The following is an 18547-nucleotide window of genomic DNA, read 5'->3' on the forward strand; positions in this document are numbered from 1 at the left end:
CACATGTATGCTGAAGAGCTGAAGCACAGAAAAGCAGATCCCTGCTGCTACTCGCCCTGCTGTTCCATCCACAATTTCAACCACCTACTGGACAAGTACAAGGGAGCACTCCCTCGCAACCAGTGGTCTGAAAGCAAAGAGGAAGTTCCAGGGAACCAATAGATGACTCCACTTCACCACATCCCAGGGACACACTGTCATTTGTAAGATTTCAGCAGCTCTGAGGGCTCAGTAATTGGCTCCTGTACACCCTGTTCATTACAGCACTGGACCAGCACACACCTGTAGGCTCCCCGTTTCATTTTAACAAAAAGCCCACTTCCAGTGAGGTCACTTCAGGAGTGTAAGTATCTCAACCGCAAAGGAGCACACACACAGCACTAGGTAATTAGTTTTAATGTTGAGTTTATAATACGAGGGCCAGAGCTTTCTCCGAGACTCAAGTTTATAAATTCTCAATTGGTTTGTGAGGCCAGTAGGGATACTTCTTCTTGTCTAACTTGGTTTCTGGGAAGACTTCATTCAAGTCCTCAATGGTCATCTGATCGAATGGAATTATGTTCCTCAACTTCTCCAGCTGGAAGGCGGGGAAATGTGTTAAGGTAAATAAGGTTGGAGAGATGCAAACAAGAACCCCAGGCAGGTGACTGCCACTAGGTGAAGGGGAGAAAACATTGCAGGCAGCGGCCAAGGCACACCCTCACCTCTTTCTCGTACTGCTCAATCCTGGTCTTCGACATAGACAGAAACTCAGCACAACTTTTCACCTTTAAGAGAAGGAAAAAATTCAATTTTGAGGCCAAGCTGTCTTGTCCTGACCCCAAGGCTCCCATGGGAGAAGTCCCTGACCAGCCCAGTCTTCCCTACCACTCTCTAGAGAATACATGGCTGCCCTGACTACTGTGGGGAGCTCGCTTTAGGAGGCAAACTACAGCTTTTCCTAAACACACAAAGAAGCCCGTACAGGAGAACCAGCTTATGATGGCAGAACCAGGGTTCTTCAGCAAGTTACTCGTCCCAGCAACCTGCAAAATGCCTGTTTCATAGGGGCCAGTTAAAGTACAATCAAGACCAGCCGCCTGCCTACCGAGCCAAACTTCTTCCGTGGGGCCATCTCAGCTCCCACATCTGACCTCCATACCGTCAAGCAAACAGCCCGGTATGTGAATACTACCACGCATGACTTCCGTACCCACTCCCAACTCCTTCACTATTTATTAACAGCTTCGTTGAGGTATAACTGACAGACAATAAAACGTTCCATATTTAAAGGGTACCACTCCAGCAGTTCTGATGTGTGTATCCGCCTTTGAAACAAATCATCACCACAACCAAGAGTGAACAGATGTACCAGGCCCCCATTCCTAGGCAACTACTGATGGGCTGTCACCACAGATTAGTGGCATTTTCTAGAATTTCCTTTTATTGTTCCTCTTAGTTCACTCTACCTCCACCTAATGACTACAAAATATAGAGCCGTCAGGAATTAAGAGAATTTTAGACAAAATAAGAATCTCAGCTACTTACATCTTCTTTTTCTTCTGCATCTACCAGGTTACTGTATTTATCCTCCGGCACAGGAACCTTCAGTGCCTTAAACTGCAAACACAGGGACAGTGAGTTGTCATCAACACCCCCGGGAGCCCAGAAGGCTCAAAGCTGCTAATCCTTATAGATCATATAAAAACACAGCTCCCTTCCCAGAGGAAACCAGTATGAAGCTAGGATGTTGCAGTGGAAAGAAAATTAGACTGGAAAAAAATGAGCTCAAGGTTCTTCTCAGTCCTGTCACTAACTAACGAGACCTGGCACATTCTTTATTACGATGAGCTTCAGTTTATCATCTGAAAAGGACAGGTGGACTGGATGGCCTCGAAAATGGCCTTTTAGAACCTTGTAGTTCTAACCTTATGACCCAGCAATTCCTCTCTTAGGTGTCTATCCAGAGAAATCCAAAACTCTAATTTGAAAACAATCTATGTACCCCTATGTTTATTGTATCACTATTCACAATAGCCAAGACATGGAAACAACCGAAATGCCCATTGGTAGACGACTGGATTAAGAAACTGTGGTACATTTATACAATGGAGTATTACTCGGCCATAAAGAAGAATGAAATCTTACCATTTGCAACGATATGGATGGACCTAGAGAACGTTATGCTAAGTGAAATAAGTCAGACGGAGCAAGATAAATACCATATGATCTCACTTATACGTGGAATCTAAAGAATAGAATAAATGAGCAAACTAATCAGAAAAAAAAAAACACAACTTGTAGTTCTAAAGAAGTTTTGATTTCTTTTAAATGAAACCCTAGTGGACTTGGTGGAAGTAATGTTTGCATACCGGAGATGGAGATGTTCTCCTGAGAAGATTGCTTTGTGTTATACCCCAGCATTTAGCACTGTACCCAGCCGGCACAAAGTAGGCCTTTGCTCGGTGGGCAAGAAATTACAGCTCTAAGAGCCAGTAAGTGGCAGAGCAGAGAAAGGAAGAAAACAGTGAAAGGGAAGAAAAGATGTTAGTTTGTTCCAAATGGAGACAGGTGGGGGACTAAGAAATAATTCAGGAAGAGCTGGATGGAAACATTTAACTGGACAGCCCTCTGGCTCCCTGATTAAGGCTACACTGTGCTGTTTCTTTGGATAAAAACTCGCTGAATGAACACACTTTGAATTCTCTGCATGTATTTACCATTTAAATTTACCAACACAAGACCTTCGGCAACACCAAGCTCTCGGGAGCTTCCCTTGCGAGCTGAGTGGTAATACCACCCTTCCTTCCTCACTCTCGTCCTGCCCATGTAATTATTACCATCCTACAACCCACCACAAGCCACGTTACAACACCACTGCTGTAGCTAAAGTCTCACCTTCTTCTCAAAGTCATCTACCAAGCCGGCCTTCGCAACATTGGCCTTGTAGTAAGCCCAGTCGATAGCAGGTGGATTCTCAGGCAGAGTGGCCAACCTGCTCACACGGAAAAGCAGAAGTTAAGAGTGCTCTATGAGCCGCAGAAAACTCACATAGTCATTTCCCTGTTCCTTATTCCTATAGCCTGGAGCTACCATCACACTTTTCTCTAAGAGGGAGCTCATAGGAGTGCAAAAGAATTACTTTCATTTGGAAAACACATGGATTTCTTTATGCTTGCCGTCAGAAGAGCATTAGAAATTTCATACTTCATTCTAAAGCACTGTTTTGTTTCCACATTCAATGTCAAGTTAAGAGGCGCCTTCTCAGAAGGGTACTGACCTGGAGGTGAGGGTCTCATTCCAGGATTTCAGGGAGTTCGCAATGGCCTTCTGGTTTCGGGGTATTATCTCCCCAAAAGCCACCCAGTCAATGGCTTTTAGAGCAAGTTTTCGCCCAGCCATCTTGAGATCCTGGAAGATAAAATAGGTCAGATAAAAACAGGGCTCTTGGAGAGAATCTTCTAAAGGTCATCTTAGAAACTTGCAAGTCTTTAAGAAATAGATCCACATCCTCTCAGCGCTTGGTGGGTATATTTATCAACTAAAGAAATTAGGATTATTACATCAGAAAAGGAGGACAGTTTAGCTTTTCAAATTCAAGGTTTGCAACCTGGCATATAAATATATTCTCTCCCCCTAAGTGGTCCTCCCTCTATTTCCCAACTCCTAATTCATACTTAAAAGTCCAGTGTTTTTTCATGTACCTACAGAAAAATTGCTAAAGTAATACTCATGTATTGCATAAAAGTGAATAATTTAAATACATTTCCATTCAGATCGTGTTTTATTAACTAATTCTTCAGTGCACAGAACCTGACACATACCTAAGTTTCAATAGGGATTAAATAGAGGAGACTCTAGGCCAGAAGGTCCTCATCTGAAAAATGGGGATATCAGCCCTGCTTCCATCAGAAAGCTGTTAAAAGTATCAAATGAAACAGTGCTCATCAATTTGCTCTGTGTCTATACAAACTTAATGGGCTCTTTACTTCCTCCCTATCAGATTGGTAATACACCTGCAGTTCTTATTCACGTCTGATTATTCCCCTCAGCACCAGCACATACTGAGTATATTAGCAACACCCTTCAAAGAGGTATTCAATAGGTATGTGAATGTGAGAGAAGATGGAGAGCGACTACAGCTATTTTTTTTAAACCAAGATAGACTACAGTAAAATCGTCAACTTTAAATAAGATCAGTGCCAGACATTAGGAGAAAGACTGAAATGTCAAAGGTCTTTGCAAGCTACCGGGGTGGATCACAAGGGAGGTAGAAGAAATCTTCCTTAGGATCCTAAAAAAAAAAAAAACTTGTCCAACAGCTGGCGCTTCCTTTCTTTCTCTCTGCGGATAGCTTGTTTCCTGGAATGGAGGTGAGGGGCCGGTGACTTTTAAAGACGCCAGAGAAATCAATGCCCTTACAGAGACCTTCCCAAGTATCAGTAACAGGACACCTTCATAAATGAAGGGATTTAGCCTTTTATTTACCGCTGAATCCTCAGCACCTAGAAAAGAGTCAAGCACCCAGGACGTGCTCAATGAATATTTTTTGAAGGGATAAATGAACCCTGTACTTGAGAAGCTCTGAACGCTCGAATGCTGGAACACGGGGTGGGGGGGGGGGGACATCAAGCTGTACAACCTCCGGGTAACCTTTCTCGAGCCACCAAACCGGCCTACTGAAGTCGGCCGCACTGGACGACACAAAGATTGTGGGAGCGTCTAACTTAAAGGCGGCCCAGGTTACAGCGGGGACCCTGCGACTTCGCGCGCGGGGGAGGGGAGAGGGAGTACGGAGCACAGCGGCAGCAGCAGCTACACCCGGGGCACTCTGTCAGTGGAGCAACCGGAGGGCCTGGCGTCCTTGACAGGGTTGCAACAAGGGTCAGCGCGAAGTTTGGAAGCGAAAGAGCAGAGGAACCCACTGGCGTCGGACCCAACCTCCCAAACCCCACTCACCTTCACCGACCCCGGCGGCCCACAGTTCACAGCAGCAAGTAACGGAAGTGGGTCACCGGAAATCTCCCTTCAGCCAACCCCAAGTCCAAAGGGGCGAGCCAGGCTTTGCAGGTCAGCCAATAGAGATGAAGTCTAGTTCCGGAAGTCCCGCCCCCGAGGGCGGGCACAGCACCTCCATCGCGCGGGTCCCCGAGCTCTGGTTGGGGGCGCTCCCATCCCTCTCCCCGGCCCCACCCCCGCCGATGGGCCGACCCAACTCTCCCTGCCGAGAGATGGGCCGGCCCGGCGGCGCGCGGGCAGCGGCGGCGGCGGCTGCCCAAGATGGCGGAGCTGCAACTGGACCCGGCGATGGCCGGGCTGGGAGGGGGTGGCGGGAGCGGACTGGGCGACGGGGGCGGCCCTTGCCGCGGGCCCCCCAGCCCTCGCCCCGCTGGCCCTACTCCCCGCGGGCACGGTCGCCCTCCTGCCGCCGCGCAGCCGCTGGAGCCGGGTCCCGGACCGCCCGAGCGGGCAGGGGGCGGCGGCGCGGCCCGCTGGGTCCGGCTGAACGTGGGCGGCACCTACTTCGTCACCACCAGACAGACCCTAGGCCGGGAGCCCAAGTCCTTCCTCTGCCGCCTCTGCTGCCAGGAGGACCCGGAGCTGGACTCAGACAAGGTGCGCCCCGCCCTCGGGCGCGCCCCGGGCCTTTGGACCCTCTCATTCACCTTAGGCTCGTCCCCAGATTCCTGTGACACACTCCTCACAGACGGGCTCCTCGGTCCCGGGCCCCCTCCCCTTCCCCTGCCGGGCTAACCCCGGGAGCTATTGTCCCCCATTCTCAGGTGCATCCCCGTTTTCTCTCTGACCCCACCCTTCGTTTCGTTCGCAGTGACTTGTTCGCCACACTGTGCCCTTCTCCGTATTCCAGCCCCTCAGATCTGCATGACTTTTTCCCTGGCTGCTTGTCAGCCCCTCACTGCCTGTGCCAGATAGATCCAGAACTGGGTCAGATTGAGTTAAGGCATCTTTGTAGCTTTCTCAGACTTCTCGGACCCTTCTGCCAAGTTGGGTGAAAGCTTGGCTTAGACGCAGGGGTGTCCAAACTGCGGCCCGCGGGCCAACTGCGGCCCGCAATCCATTGTTAAGTGGCCCGCAGCAAATTCCAAAAATGTATTTAGTTTACTTAAATAAACCAGGTGAGGCAATACGTACTTCACCTCGAGTGAGTGGCCCGGCTGTTTGTGTGTTTTACCGCATACGGCCCGTGGTGAAAAACGTTGAAAACAGTTTGGACACCCCTGGACTGTCAGAGCCTTAGAGGATGGCTTCCACAGCTGCAGGAAGTGCTTCTCGTGATACCACACTTCTTTCCTGTGGTCATGGCCCCTCATCTCCTATCTGGTAACAGTCACTGTTTTAGGTCCATATTTGAGATCAAATACATTCCTTGGAAAGAGGTTACCATTTGCCAGTGCAAACCTAAGATGATTGATTGAGACCCAGGGAAAAAGGAAAACAAGAATGCTGTTGGACAAGATGCATGGCTGCTAACCAAGGGTGAGAGGAGCCAAGACACTTAACCCATTTCCAGTTTGAACTGTTGTCTGAATTTTTTTTTTTACCTTTATATGTTCATCTTTTAGTTCCCAACTTACAGGGATTGACCATATTTTACACCACCTTATACCCATACAGACTTGGGGTTGGGTAAACATGGGTTGATTTCATTTATTCATCTCTTACCTCTCCTCTAATAAATCTCAGATTGGTGGAAACTTGTCCTACTCTAACTTTAAAGAGATTCCAAAACGCTTGCTTATAAAGGAATTGTTTTGATCTACCCTAAGTCTTCCTTATTTCAGTAGGAGCCAGTTTATTCTCGTTCCTGTTACTGTAAAGATGAGTAGGACTAAAGCTGCTCAGAGCCAACTCCTGACAGTGCCAAGCTTCCTCTGGGCACAGAGCTGGGGTGTGTGAGTTACAGCTGGCAATGCAGACTCCCACTGATGTTGGCCTTGAGCTCAGGAGCGTTGCCAACTAAACAGAGGTTTTCTTAGAATTAGGAATGTGATTCGGGGGCAATAGAGAAGTCAGAATGTCCATCTCAAGCAAAGATTTAAGTCATGCAACTATGACATTTTCTTCCTCTTTCGTTATAACAAATAGCCCACAGAAGAGTATTGGTAATGTGTCCAAGTAAAGATTTTAGAAATGCAAGTAAACACTAGATGATACGCCTGTACATGCATAAATGATCTTAAAATATAACATACATAAAGCTAGCCTTCTTGCCAGTAGTTTTTGATAAGCAAATGTGTAGCAAAACTTGCGCTCTCACTAATGAGTGTGACAGAGGTTGAAACCCTGCCCTGACTTGGTCTGAAAGTTCCACTGCGATGCCCTTGTGTTTGGTTGGCAGGACGAGACAGGAGCCTATCTGATTGACAGGGATCCTACCTACTTTGGCCCTATCCTAAACTACCTCCGCCATGGGAAGCTCATCATTACAAAGGAGTTGGCAGAAGAAGGTAAGAACAGTGTTGGAATTGGGCATTTTCAAAATTCAGGTTGAATCTGTTTCACAAATTTGACTTTTGTTTGAAACGTGTATCGAGCTTGTGCAAGTAGAGTAAAGGTTTATGAAAGTGAGCAGGGAGTCTCCAGTCACCTAGTGTCGTACAAGGGAGTCTTGTTTGCCGGAGCCCCACTGGGCTCTGTTTAGCCTCCTTAATGAGAAGGAAAATAGGTAGCCCAGCTTTGTGGACAGCTTCGGCAGTTTTTGCTGAACCTGCCCAATTGTCAGGATCCCTTTTTACTTTTACTTATGTGCTAGCAGTGAATGTCCGTAGCCTGAAGCAACACATCTCTCTGACATTCAGTTATTTATATTTTCAATTTTAGTTTGAACTTACAGCTGTAAAAAAGTAATAAAGGCTTGGCCTCATTTTTTTTAAGACTGGTCTCATGCCTCCTTATAAATTTTTGCAGCTGACCTAATTCATTCTCCAGTCCATTGTCAGGTGCATCAGCAATGGCCTCATCGTTTTGGTTTTGGGGGCATTTGAACTGTAAGTGGGTGAGACATCTTTCTAAAAGGCTGGGCTTGGTCTCACCGAAGGCATTCAGTGAAGATTGGGGCCTGTCCCCGAATCCAGTGCGTCCTGACCTGGGACTGTTAGCTCTGAGTAAGAACGCTGTAATGGCTGTGCTAGTCAATTAAGAGGCTGCAAAACACCTCTGCTTCAACCAGTAAAAAGAGGACTCACTCTCTCTTTTTTTAATGCCCTTTCTCTTTTTTTTTTCCCCTTCTGCCTCCCCCTCACCCCTCCAGTTCAAGCCCTTGTTTCTCAGTCTAGTTGTGTAGGACACAGCTCCCTGGTCCATGCTGGTATTATGAGCCTTGCGTTCTCCCCCGGCTGAGGCAGTCGGTCACCAGTCGGCTGCTCACAGCAGCTCACGGCAGCTCTCGCCAGCTACTCACACTGGCCACCGGCCACTCATGGTGGCACACAGCAGCCCGTGGCAGCACACAGCAGCCCGTGGCAGCACACAGCAGCCCGTGGCAGCTCACACCAACCTCCAGCTGCTCAGGGCAGCCCAGCTCCAGGGAGAGCTGTTCACAATGTTAGCTGTATAGGGCGCAGCTCACTGGCCCAGGTGGGAATCGAACCGGCGACCTCGGCGTTAGCAGCATGGCGCTCCAACCACCTGAGCCACCAGAGCGGCCCCTTTCTCTTTTTTAAACATTTGAAATGCATGCAAAAGTAATGGAACTAGTACCATAAGTCCCATGCACCCACCATCCAGCTTCAACAGTGATCAACTCGTGGGTAATCTTGTTTCTTAAAAAGAGGAATCTTAAGCATTTTTTTCTAATGCCTTTTGAAAAACTTATTTGAAATAATTTCAAACTTCAAAAAAGGGGCAAGAATAGTACAAAGAACTCTCTTTACCCAATTTCACCACTTTTAACGTTTTTTTGGTCATATTTACATTATCATTCATTCATTTTCTCTCTCCTCCTGCTTCCCTCCACCCCCCAGTTTTTATTTCTGAACTATTTGAGAATAGATTCCAAACTGTACCCCTTACTACTTCAATGTGTATTTCCCAAGAACAAGGATATTCTCTTACATAACCACAGTAGTTATCCAATTGAGGAAATTTAATATTGATAAATACTTTATAGCTTATATTCCAGTTATGTCAACTATTCCCATAAAGGCCTTTGTAGCAAGTTTTCTTCCTGGTACAGGATCACACATCCCACTTAGTTGTCCTGTCTAGGACCTTTGATTTCGTTCAGCATAGGATGCTTTCCATGATTACCTTTTACGTTGTTCAAACAATGAGCATCCTATGAAATTTGGTCCATGTGTGTTTATACATATAACCCATCCCTGGTCATTTTCTGGACAAATGACAAGCTCAGGTAAAAATTGCAAGCTCAGGAGATGTCCAATGTGACTAGGTCTAGGAACTAAGTGATACATGGGAAAGTTATCCTGCAGCTAATGGCAGGTGCAGGGAGAGTCAGGGAAGGTGCCAGATGGAAAACTGTAGGGTTGAAACACGGCAGACCTGGTGCTTAACTCGTTTATGTTAGGAAAAAGGTAGTGAGTACACCCTAAACAGCAAACAGACATTTCCCAGATTGAGGGGGAGAGACTAGACTCGCATTTGAAAAATGCAGTTCTTAGCAAGCCGGTAAACTTCAGCCTTTCTTACTGTTCTCTGGGGAATTCACACGCATCTTTAACTACAGTTTTCTCTTTGTTCTAGGTGTGCTGGAAGAGGCGGAGTTTTATAACATCGCATCTCTTGTGCGACTGGTTAAGGAAAGGATACGGGACAATGAGAACAGAACTTCACAAGTAATGGCTTTTAAACTTTTAAGGGAAAACTCTCTCAGTGGCTCTCTGTGTCCATGTGTCCGGGTGTGACTTGGAAAGGATGATGTACTCTCAGAGTCAGAGGTCTGTGTAGGAACACTGTCCATCTGCCAGACAGACAGCACATACTCCACCAGACTTGTTCAGAGCAAGGACGTAGAGAAGAAGAAATAACAGAGAAAACAAACCAGCCTCATGGCCCTTTAGAAGAATGGGGAGCTTGTAGCTGCTCACTGTGTGGCATTGGGAGGAACCCACAGCACTTTAGGTGCAAAACCTGTTCTCTCTGACAGAGTGTCTCTCCCTCTGCGTAAAGACCAGGCGAGGTCTTGCTTACACCTATTGGCCGTTCTTTATTAGGACCAGACTTGAATATGCAACCACGACACATCTGGCTCCTGCCAGCCACTTGAAACCAGTCTCATGGTGTAGACTTCAGAAGCTGCTTGTGAGACGTGCTTCTGAGGAAATAATATCAAGTTTCTCTTTTTTATTACGAAGTCTGGATTTTGATATTAACTCAGTATACATAGTAACAAAAATGAAACACACAATTTGCCACCTGGTTTGAGAAGGAGAGACAATGGCGCATACTCAGCTCACTTCATGTCACATCCCCCATCATGTGTCTTAAGTGGCCACAGTAGCATCTGTTAGGTCCTTGGGATTCTATGACAACAGGAGAAGTACGTGCCCTCAAGAAGCTTGAAGTCTAGCAGGAAAAACAGACACTCCCTGTCCTGTATTTGGGCTCTATTTTAAGAAAGTACAACTGGAGTCACAGGACAGAGGCAGACTCCACTGTGACCATCTGTCTTGTAGCGTGACTTGCCTCTGGTCCCATCAGATACTGCTAGTGGGTGCTTTCTTGAGATCTAATCTATTGTGACGTAGAATTTTCCTGTGATTAAGAGGAAGGCAATACGTTTCTTTTCCAAAGTAGAAAAATACTTCCTTGCTCTTTCTGTGTAGACTTCGTATGTTAACATTTTCTGGTGCTAAATGGAATTATCTGGTTGAATAACTGACACCTATGATAAAAAATGAACTCTCTTACCACTTTATCTCCAGCACTTTGCAAAGGTAGAAAGAAGGGCTTGTTCGTTTAGCTCTCTTTCATCTGGCCGAGGGCTGAAAGGCTCCTTTTATGTTCAGAGATGAATCTGTTGTTGGTTTGCAGATTACCACATGAAATATGATCTCGTGTCACCAATCTTTCTGCCATCTCATTATATTTACGTGGCATTTTCCACTATTGCAGATATTTAATACCTTAGACATTCTGAAAATCTAACCTTATTCTCAATTTTCCACATTCCAAAAAAACTTTTGATCGCTTAGTATACATTTTGATGATACCATGAATTACGCAGTTTGAGACTATTCAAATCATAGTACCTGAACATTCTGGTTCTTTGCCATTGGCTCATTCCTTGAGAGCATCCTAAGATTTCTGTTTGATGATGGCAGTTAAGTTACTGAGCCCTCTAGATTCTGAATGCTTGTGGATTTATACCCAGTTGGAAGTTTTTTTATTCTAGGCATGTCAAGACCTTTTTGATGTTAATTGATCTTTCCATGTATCCTTTTTATTTAGTGAAAATCTAAGCAATGATTTGATGTTGTTCAAAGATGCCCTCTTTTGCATTTGTTGCACGTGACTCTCAGGTGAAGTTGGTCATGCGTAGATTTCCGTGGTTGTCCCTTCAAACACATTACATCCTTTAACTTGTCTCTGTTTAAAGGAGACCCACATGGCAGACATTCTGGCAAAGCCCAAGATATGGGGTCCTACCCCACCTTTTTTTTAGTGATCTCTCTTTTGGTGGCTGCCACCATTCTACTACTTTGCTGTCTCTGATATTATTTTTTGCTAGGTGATTAATCTTGGTGCATTTGAGAACACCCGTGATTTACTTTGGAAGATAAAAAGAATAAAGAAGCAATACAGATGTCTGAAATATCTGGGACTTTGACAACTGTGGCCAATATCATAGATCTTCTGATGCTCTGAGTTTTGTAACATAAGACACCTGGTTGTTTCTAAAGTGTGTGGTTAGAGTCGATTGAAATCTTTGGAAGATTTGTCCTATGTTTTGTATGGAAGGAAATTTTTAAAATATCTCAGTCCCTTGGTTAGTGAAAGCTACAGCTCGTTTAGAAGGACAAAGAATACAGTGTTGTCAGGCTGACCTGGGTTCAAGTCCCAGCCCTACCTCTCATCCTCATCATGCTCTACAGCTGGCAAGATAGCATACTCTGGCACCAGTGTCCCACGTGCAGTAGGGAGCCAAGACCTGCCTTTCAGGACTGCAGTGGAGACGAGAGCATTCCCTCATCAGTGGCTGCTGTTGTTTATCTGGAATTTCCCAAGTACTAAGTTGTTCCAAAACTAATTTTCCAGCTAACTGAAGCCCACTCGTCCTTTCGAAAAAATACTAGAACTAAATTTTCATTGTTCTTAAGGAAACAGTCCACATTTTCTTAAAAATTGTGATTGAACATAACTGATCCCTCTCTCCGTGACCGAGCATCGTCATTAGGAAACTTGGTTGCCGTCTGTGCTCTAGCAAATGGCCCAAGCCCTCCGGGACGGGCAATAGATGGACAGCTGATTGGTCCCAGATTGCTAGACACTGAGTGCTCCAGTGTGGCTTTAATTGTCCTTCTGGAACAGGAGCTTTCATCTGGCGAGCACGCCTCCCTATAGCAACCTTTATCCTCCCCTGACTTTGGCTTCTCATCCCGCATAGGCCAAGTGTGAGGCTTCTGCTCTGGTCAAGTCTAGGGGCCTCAGTGCTGCCGCTGTGGGGCAGCCACTCGGTTGCTCAGCCTTTTGGCTTCTGTATCTAACTTCCATTCCGGAGCGTTGAGTCTGGCTAGCAAATGACTTCTCTCTGAATGTCTGACACCAACTACCTGGAAGTAGTAACTATTCCCATGGGTTTCAGGGCTCAGTCTCACAAAACTGCCCTTACTTCAGGCGCCAGTCCTACGTCCCGCCTACCGGCCCTTCTGTCCAAGTGGGCTGCAAATTCAAGGGTTCCCACGATGCCCCTCTTCAGGTTCGATAATGTGCTAGAATGACTTAGAGAACTCAGGAAGAGTTCTTACTGTTAGAGTTCATTATGAAGGGTACAAATGAACAGCCAGGTGAAGAGATTTACAGGGTGAGGTCCTGAGCTGTTGGGGTACTGCCAGCCCTGGTTGTGTTTGCTGACTTGGAATCTCCCTGAACTTCATTGTTCAGGGGTTTTTAGGATGTGTCATTATAGTCATGATTGAGTAAACCCTTGGTTTTTGGTTATTGAATGAAATCTCCAGCCCCTCTCCGCTCCCCCCTGAGGTTGGGTAGGACTGAAAGTTCTAGCCCTGTAATTATGTGCTTGGTCTCTCTGGTGACCAATCATTAGCATATAATAGACACTGTCACTCAAGATTCTAAGGGTTTTAGGAACTCTGTGTTTGGAGCCAGGGACAAAGACCAAATATTTATTTTTTGTTATACCACAGTTGTCTGTAGCAGGAATGTTAGCATTTAATGAACACTGAGACACTTTCACTTTTAGGTAGCAGAGGCCGAGGGTCAAGATAGCTTAACTGTTTGTATATTATGGGACACCTGTTTAATACACTAGTCCCATAATAAGGTGTCACTCAACCAAAATATGCTCTACATTTTCAGTATGTCTGTCAGATTTGAACAACTTAAAATGTGGCTTTCTTGTCCGAGAGTTCAGGTCATTTTACTCTATTTTCTATTTAGGGGAATAGGTGAACTCCAAGCACATAATTCACCCGTCTGAAAATTCAGAATTATTTTCCCCACTGATTCATATCCTTAAACCCTTACTTTCCTTGCATTCGTTTTTATTGAAAAACTACAATGCTACTTGTAAAAGGGGATAGAGAGTGGCTGCCAAGAAAAAAAATGCCAAGTAGGCTGCTTTTCAGTGTTTGTTCTTTTCGCCTCTCCGAGGCTGCTGCAAACTGTTGTGTCCTTGAAACTTCTTCCAAGTCTGTTCGTGGTTGTCACAGGGCCCCGTGAAGCATGTGTACCGAGTCCTGCAGTGCCAAGAAGAGGAGCTTACGCAGATGGTCTCCACTATGTCTGATGGTTGGAAATTCGAACAGGTATGTTCCTTAAGTAGAAGCAATCCCAGTGTCTTAGCCTAGGATTGCACACTTTTCGAACATCACCGTCTGTAGTCAGTTAATGACCCTGGGAGTTCGGTAAGGCTGGGTTCTCATGATCCTGTTCAGAAACCTGGGGAGAGAGTGCCACTTGGTGTGGGCTATGTGTCAGTAGTATATGATGAGTTGGGCAGAACTGAGACTAGTATCATGTCTCCCGGCTTCATATCCAAAGTTTCAGCTTGATCGTGCCCAGAGGGAGGCGGCAGCTTGTTCTGGCTTGAAAGTGCTTCTCTCTCTGGTTTTATTTTCCTGTGAGAGGGATTTTTGTCAGAAGTGCTCTGTTGACACATTCTAGAATAAGTACCTAAAGAAGACCAGGGTTGAACAATAACCCTTCCTTTCCTTCCCCCAGGGTCAGAACTTGATCACTCTGAGTGTGTATGTAATGCACCATACACAGCATAGTGAGCTGCTGTGATGGGAAAGGAACCACGCGTAAGGCAAAGCGTGCCATGGTCAGTTCCCATCAGGCTGTCGACCTCTGTTCTCTTAGCTTCGGGGTTGTGAGTGCCGTATGGAAACAAGGCCGGAAAAGTCAGAATTTTACCTCCTTTCTTCCATTAGATGGCAGACTTGTTCACTTCATCTATTGTCTTCAAAACACAGGGCGGCTGAGCGTGAATACAAGGAACATATTTAATTTTACATGCACCCTGCCTATTTGTATGTCGAGTTTCAGAGGTCAGTTGAAGCTGTCACCGTAAAGTTACCTTCTCACATAAAAGTTATTTTTGTGTCTCTGTCTCCAGAACCGATACTGGGTTATTCCTCACATTTACCTTCACTGCAGAATTAGTTCTGCTTGTGTGTCCGCCCCTGTGCAGGTGTGGGGTGCAAAACGTCATACTGTCACCCCAGAAGTAGTTCTCCCTGCAGAGGATAGTAGAAAAACTTTTTTCAAGTATTCTTTGTGAAACCAATGAATACTTTTTAATCTTATTTTTCTCATCTTGCTAATGTCCTGTAGGAATTCAAAGTATGCTCCCATTGAGCCCATTATATGGATGGGGAAGTTAGTGCACAAAGAGGCCGAGGTGTCTTCAGCCCAGCCAGACAGCCAGTCGGCCACCGTCGCCTGACTTGAGGCCCCACGTGCACACCCGGCCGACCTCACCCTTGAGCTCAGCTTCTCCCTCAGCATGTCTATTGCCTATTTAGCATTAAATCCTGAATTCAATTCCCCAAAAAGGTTAAAAGTGCCAGCGACATATAGTAATTTGCTTGGTGCTTTCCAGAGCCTTCGAATGCCAGTCTCCTGTCTAGAACTTCTGCTTAAAGAGGAGCCAGCTCTGTGTAGGTGTTTTGGATGAAGCAAGTGTCCATTTTCATCCACAGAAACATTCTGTTTCCCCTCCGTGTTCACTGGAGGGGATGTGATCACATTAATCCTGGTAGCTGCCTTTGGGGTATTTCAGGGGACAGTGGCAGAACTCAGACTGTTCTCTTTGGGGAACCCTTACGGATGACGCCTGATGAATAACAGATCCAGTTATCCCCTGGGGCCTCGATACTCCTAGAGAATTCTTCCTCCATTGAGAAGCAAGACTACAATGTTCAGTCAGGAGATGGGTTTAATTTGTGTGACACTTTAGTATTTTAAGATCTGTATGTTCACTATATTCTTGTTTGATCAGCTAATCAGCATTGGATCTTCCTATAACTATGGAAATGAAGATCAGGCAGAATTCCTCTGTGTTGTCTCCAGAGAGCTAAATAATTCTACCAATGGCATTGTCATAGAGCCGAGTGAGAAGGCAAAGGTAAGAAGTCGCTTCAGCAGAATTTTGTCTCTGACTGTTGGTTCCCAGCCTTTCCACGGGCTTTGTCTGAACTCTCACTCATCAGTTCTTTCCTTTCCTTCTCAAGCCAGCTTTGCATTTCCCCTTCATTTTGACCTTTTCCCTCTAGTAATTTAAATCAAGACTTATGGAGCAGTGACAGTGTTTAGTTAGGAAACATGATCTGAAATAGGGTAGACTTTTCCCAGCCTTTCTCAGATCAATGAAAAAGAAAAGCTTATTGCCACTAATTACTACAAGGTGAGAATTCTAAAACTCAAAATTGGAAAGTATTTTGTCTTTATTATTTGAAACTGTTCTCTCTCTTCTCTCTCTCTCTCTCACTCTCTTTCCTCTACCTAAAGAGAAGAAGTATTTGGTTACCTTTGTGACTTTTCCCATTCTTAAGTTACTGGAAAATTGTATACTATCATATTCTTTTTCCTCAAACACACACACACACACACACACACACTCACACACTCACACACACACGCACATCACCGACATGCCTGAACCATTTCCTTTAGCGTGGGAGAAGTGCTCCAGCAGCACAGTTGGCCTGGCCGTGTTCAGCAAGAGTCTTTTACAACGAAAGTGCTTCAGGAGAGGTGGGGCTCCAGTCCTGACAAGGAACGGGGTGCTGCTCACGGGCCCAGTGGGAAGCAGCTGTGGGGCTACTTCTTCTCCCTCAGCAGTCTGCTTAGCACCCTCAGCCTGCATCCAGACCAGCCTCAGCCCTCTCCCCCACCTTCCACTTCTAGATTCTTCAAGAGAGAGGATCGCGGATGTAAACTCCAGAATCCGAAATGTCAAGAGAGCAACCCAGCAGAGCATCTCTGTGAAGATAAATCTTGCTCCTGTACAGACACCGAGCTACTGCAAAGCAAAGCTGAGCCTGGCCCCCAGTGGAGAGCATTCTGGTCAAAACCAAAGGAATCCCCACCGCACCCACAGGAACCTGAAGATAGATGTAGCTTCCGGCTGCAGAATACCTTTTCAGAAACCTGCTTTTGTTTTCTTAGCCAGTGTTACAACAAATCTTTATAGCAGCATCTGGGCTGGGTTCCAGTCGGAGCCCTGCGGAGGTCTGGAGAGAGGAAAAGGAAGGCCTAGCTCCTTGTGTGTGCCTGGACTTGCAGGGAGCTGCAGCAAATGAGAGGATTGTCCCTGAGCTGTGCCGTGTTTTCATCTGAGTGTGCCACATTGGATGTTGGCAGCCGCTCTGTAAAACTCTTTCCCATCCTTCTATGCACCCCAAACTAATATAGCAGATACAAACAATTCTAGCTTCCGTTTGTCAAACTGAATTGAGGTTTGGATAAAGGGCAGAGTTGCCAGAGGATCCCACATTCCTATGAACAAAGCCTCTGAGGAAGGGGAGGCGGGTATCGTGGCTTGTGGTTGGACATTGGGGATTACTGCTCGGCTTTGGGGCGGTCAGCTTTGCCTCGTTTGTCTCTGGCAGCCTGGCCCCTCCAGGTCGCTTGTTTTCTCCCCAAGAGGAGGTTTTGGGCAGGTGGCACCCTGTACTGAATCAGACAGGTGGGAGCCTTAGGTCGTTGGTTTAACTGCTTCCTGCGGCCTTTTCTTACCCTCCATTGGCCCATCTTCCTCCCCTGACTTTTTAAACTGGAATAAAGGGATTTCGGACCCTCTGATGGCTTGGGGTGGGGATGGCTGTTTTCTTTAAGAGTTGCCAAATGTGTCACATTGTAATTTCCAAAAAAGTTATTTCTGTGATTGTCTCTTGAAAATGCCTTGACTGAACGTGTGATATTTGTGTCTCTTCTTGGTTTCTAACCTTGGCATACGTGCCCCACAGCTGTGTCAGTGACCCCACACCTTCCCCACTAGTGGAATTGAAGTCTGAGGACTCCCCGCACCCCTGGCCCTACCCCGCCCCATCACTTCTTTCTATGGAGTGCCATCCTCAAGGATCAAACGCTTGTTGACCGGGGGGAGCAAAGCTGTGACCACAGAATCTGTACCTGGACCTTGTTGGGTAGCAGTCATTGGATGCACAGGGAGGGGCCTGAGAACCCTTATTCCCCTTGACCTTCAGTGTGGCAGGCTCAGAGGGGAGGACGCGACGCCTCTGGCGAATGCTCGGTCTGTACAAGCCACCAAGCTAGTCACTCTGGGTTCCTTGCAAACTGAGGTCCTCTGCGCCACAGCTCAGCTGCTTACCAGGTGGGTCTGGGCTCTCCAGGTTTGGAAACGACTAGCCTGTGCCAAAGGTCTTGAGCTTGAGGCCTGCCGGTGCCCAGCATTCTCACTTTGTGTAAAGTGGGATAGAAATGCGAGTGCAGGGGCGTCTGCTGATAGGCGTGTGTCTGCGTACCCACGCGAGCGTGCGTGGCGGCGTCTCAGAAGTCTGGCCGATGCCCAGGATTTTTTCATCTGTAAAGTATTAGAGGAACTTCTGCTACAAGGGAAGTATTCACCTTTTCAGAGAAGTCGCAGGCATCCACCCTGTCCTCTTTCAGGGGGAAAAAAAAAAGATTTGAGTGTGTCAAGGAAAAGCTGCTCGGACCAGAGTAGGACAGCGGACTTTGGGAGAGGTGCTCTGTGGCCAGTGCGAGTAAGTGACATCGGGCGGGAAGGAGAGGCCCAGTCAGGGCGCTCTCGGTGGCTGTGCCTCAATCAGCCTCTGGTCCCGGCCAGCAGGAACGAGAGGAGGGCTGGAGGCAGACCCCGGCAAGCCCCTCTTACTTTGGCTTCTCCATGCAGAATTCCTCACTGGATCCTGGAAAAAGA

At 46.5% G+C, this 18547-nt stretch overlaps 2 protein-coding genes across 2 annotated transcripts; one reads left to right on the forward strand and one right to left on the reverse strand.

Annotated features, from left to right (window-relative positions):
- Positions 1-379: 379 nt before the first annotated feature.
- On the reverse strand, positions 380-5067 carry ATP5PD (ATP synthase peripheral stalk subunit d). The gene is made up of 6 exons (XM_033089497.1): positions 4939-5067; positions 3260-3390; positions 2878-2974; positions 1528-1599; positions 705-767; positions 380-577 (listed from the first exon to the last, which is right to left on the reverse strand). Exons 2-6 carry the CDS (start codon positions 3379-3381, stop codon positions 446-448), a joined length of 486 nt encoding a protein of 161 aa, XP_032945388.1. The 5' UTR covers positions 3382-3390; positions 4939-5067; the 3' UTR covers positions 380-445.
- A 160-nt stretch (positions 5068-5227) lies between these two features.
- Positions 5228-16603, forward strand: KCTD2 (potassium channel tetramerization domain containing 2). Its single transcript, XM_033089496.1, has 6 exons — positions 5228-5595; positions 7340-7448; positions 9703-9794; positions 13851-13946; positions 15644-15769; positions 16552-16603. The coding sequence occupies exons 1-6, from the start codon at positions 5260-5262 to the stop codon at positions 16579-16581; spliced, it is 789 nt and encodes a 262-aa protein (XP_032945387.1). The 5' UTR covers positions 5228-5259; the 3' UTR covers positions 16582-16603.
- The last annotated feature ends 1944 nt before the right edge of the window (positions 16604-18547 follow it).

Source organism: Rhinolophus ferrumequinum, chromosome 21 (assembly GCF_004115265.2).
Source record: "Rhinolophus ferrumequinum isolate MPI-CBG mRhiFer1 chromosome 21, mRhiFer1_v1.p, whole genome shotgun sequence".
Lineage (NCBI taxonomy): Eukaryota > Metazoa > Chordata > Mammalia > Chiroptera > Rhinolophidae > Rhinolophus > Rhinolophus ferrumequinum.

Coding starts and splice junctions, on each gene's coding strand:
- ATP5PD (XM_033089497.1), bottom strand. CDS start 3,381: ATGGCTGGGCGAAAACTTGCTCTAAAAGCCATTGACTGGGTGGCTTTT. Junction 1,600..2,877: donor TAGATGACTTTGAGAAGAAG/GTGAGACTTTAG, acceptor CTGTGTTTGCAG/TTTAAGGCACTGAAGGTTCC. Junction 578..704: donor TTGAGCAGTACGAGAAAGAG/GTGAGGGTGTGC, acceptor CCCGCCTTCCAG/CTGGAGAAGTTGAGGAACAT.
- KCTD2 (XM_033089496.1), top strand. CDS start 5,260: ATGGCGGAGCTGCAACTGGACCCGGCGATGGCCGGGCTGGGAGGGGGT. Junction 13,947..15,643: donor ATGGTTGGAAATTCGAACAG/GTATGTTCCTTA, acceptor TTGTTTGATCAG/CTAATCAGCATTGGATCTTC. Junction 15,770..16,551: donor AGCCGAGTGAGAAGGCAAAG/GTAAGAAGTCGC, acceptor TTCCACTTCTAG/ATTCTTCAAGAGAGAGGATC.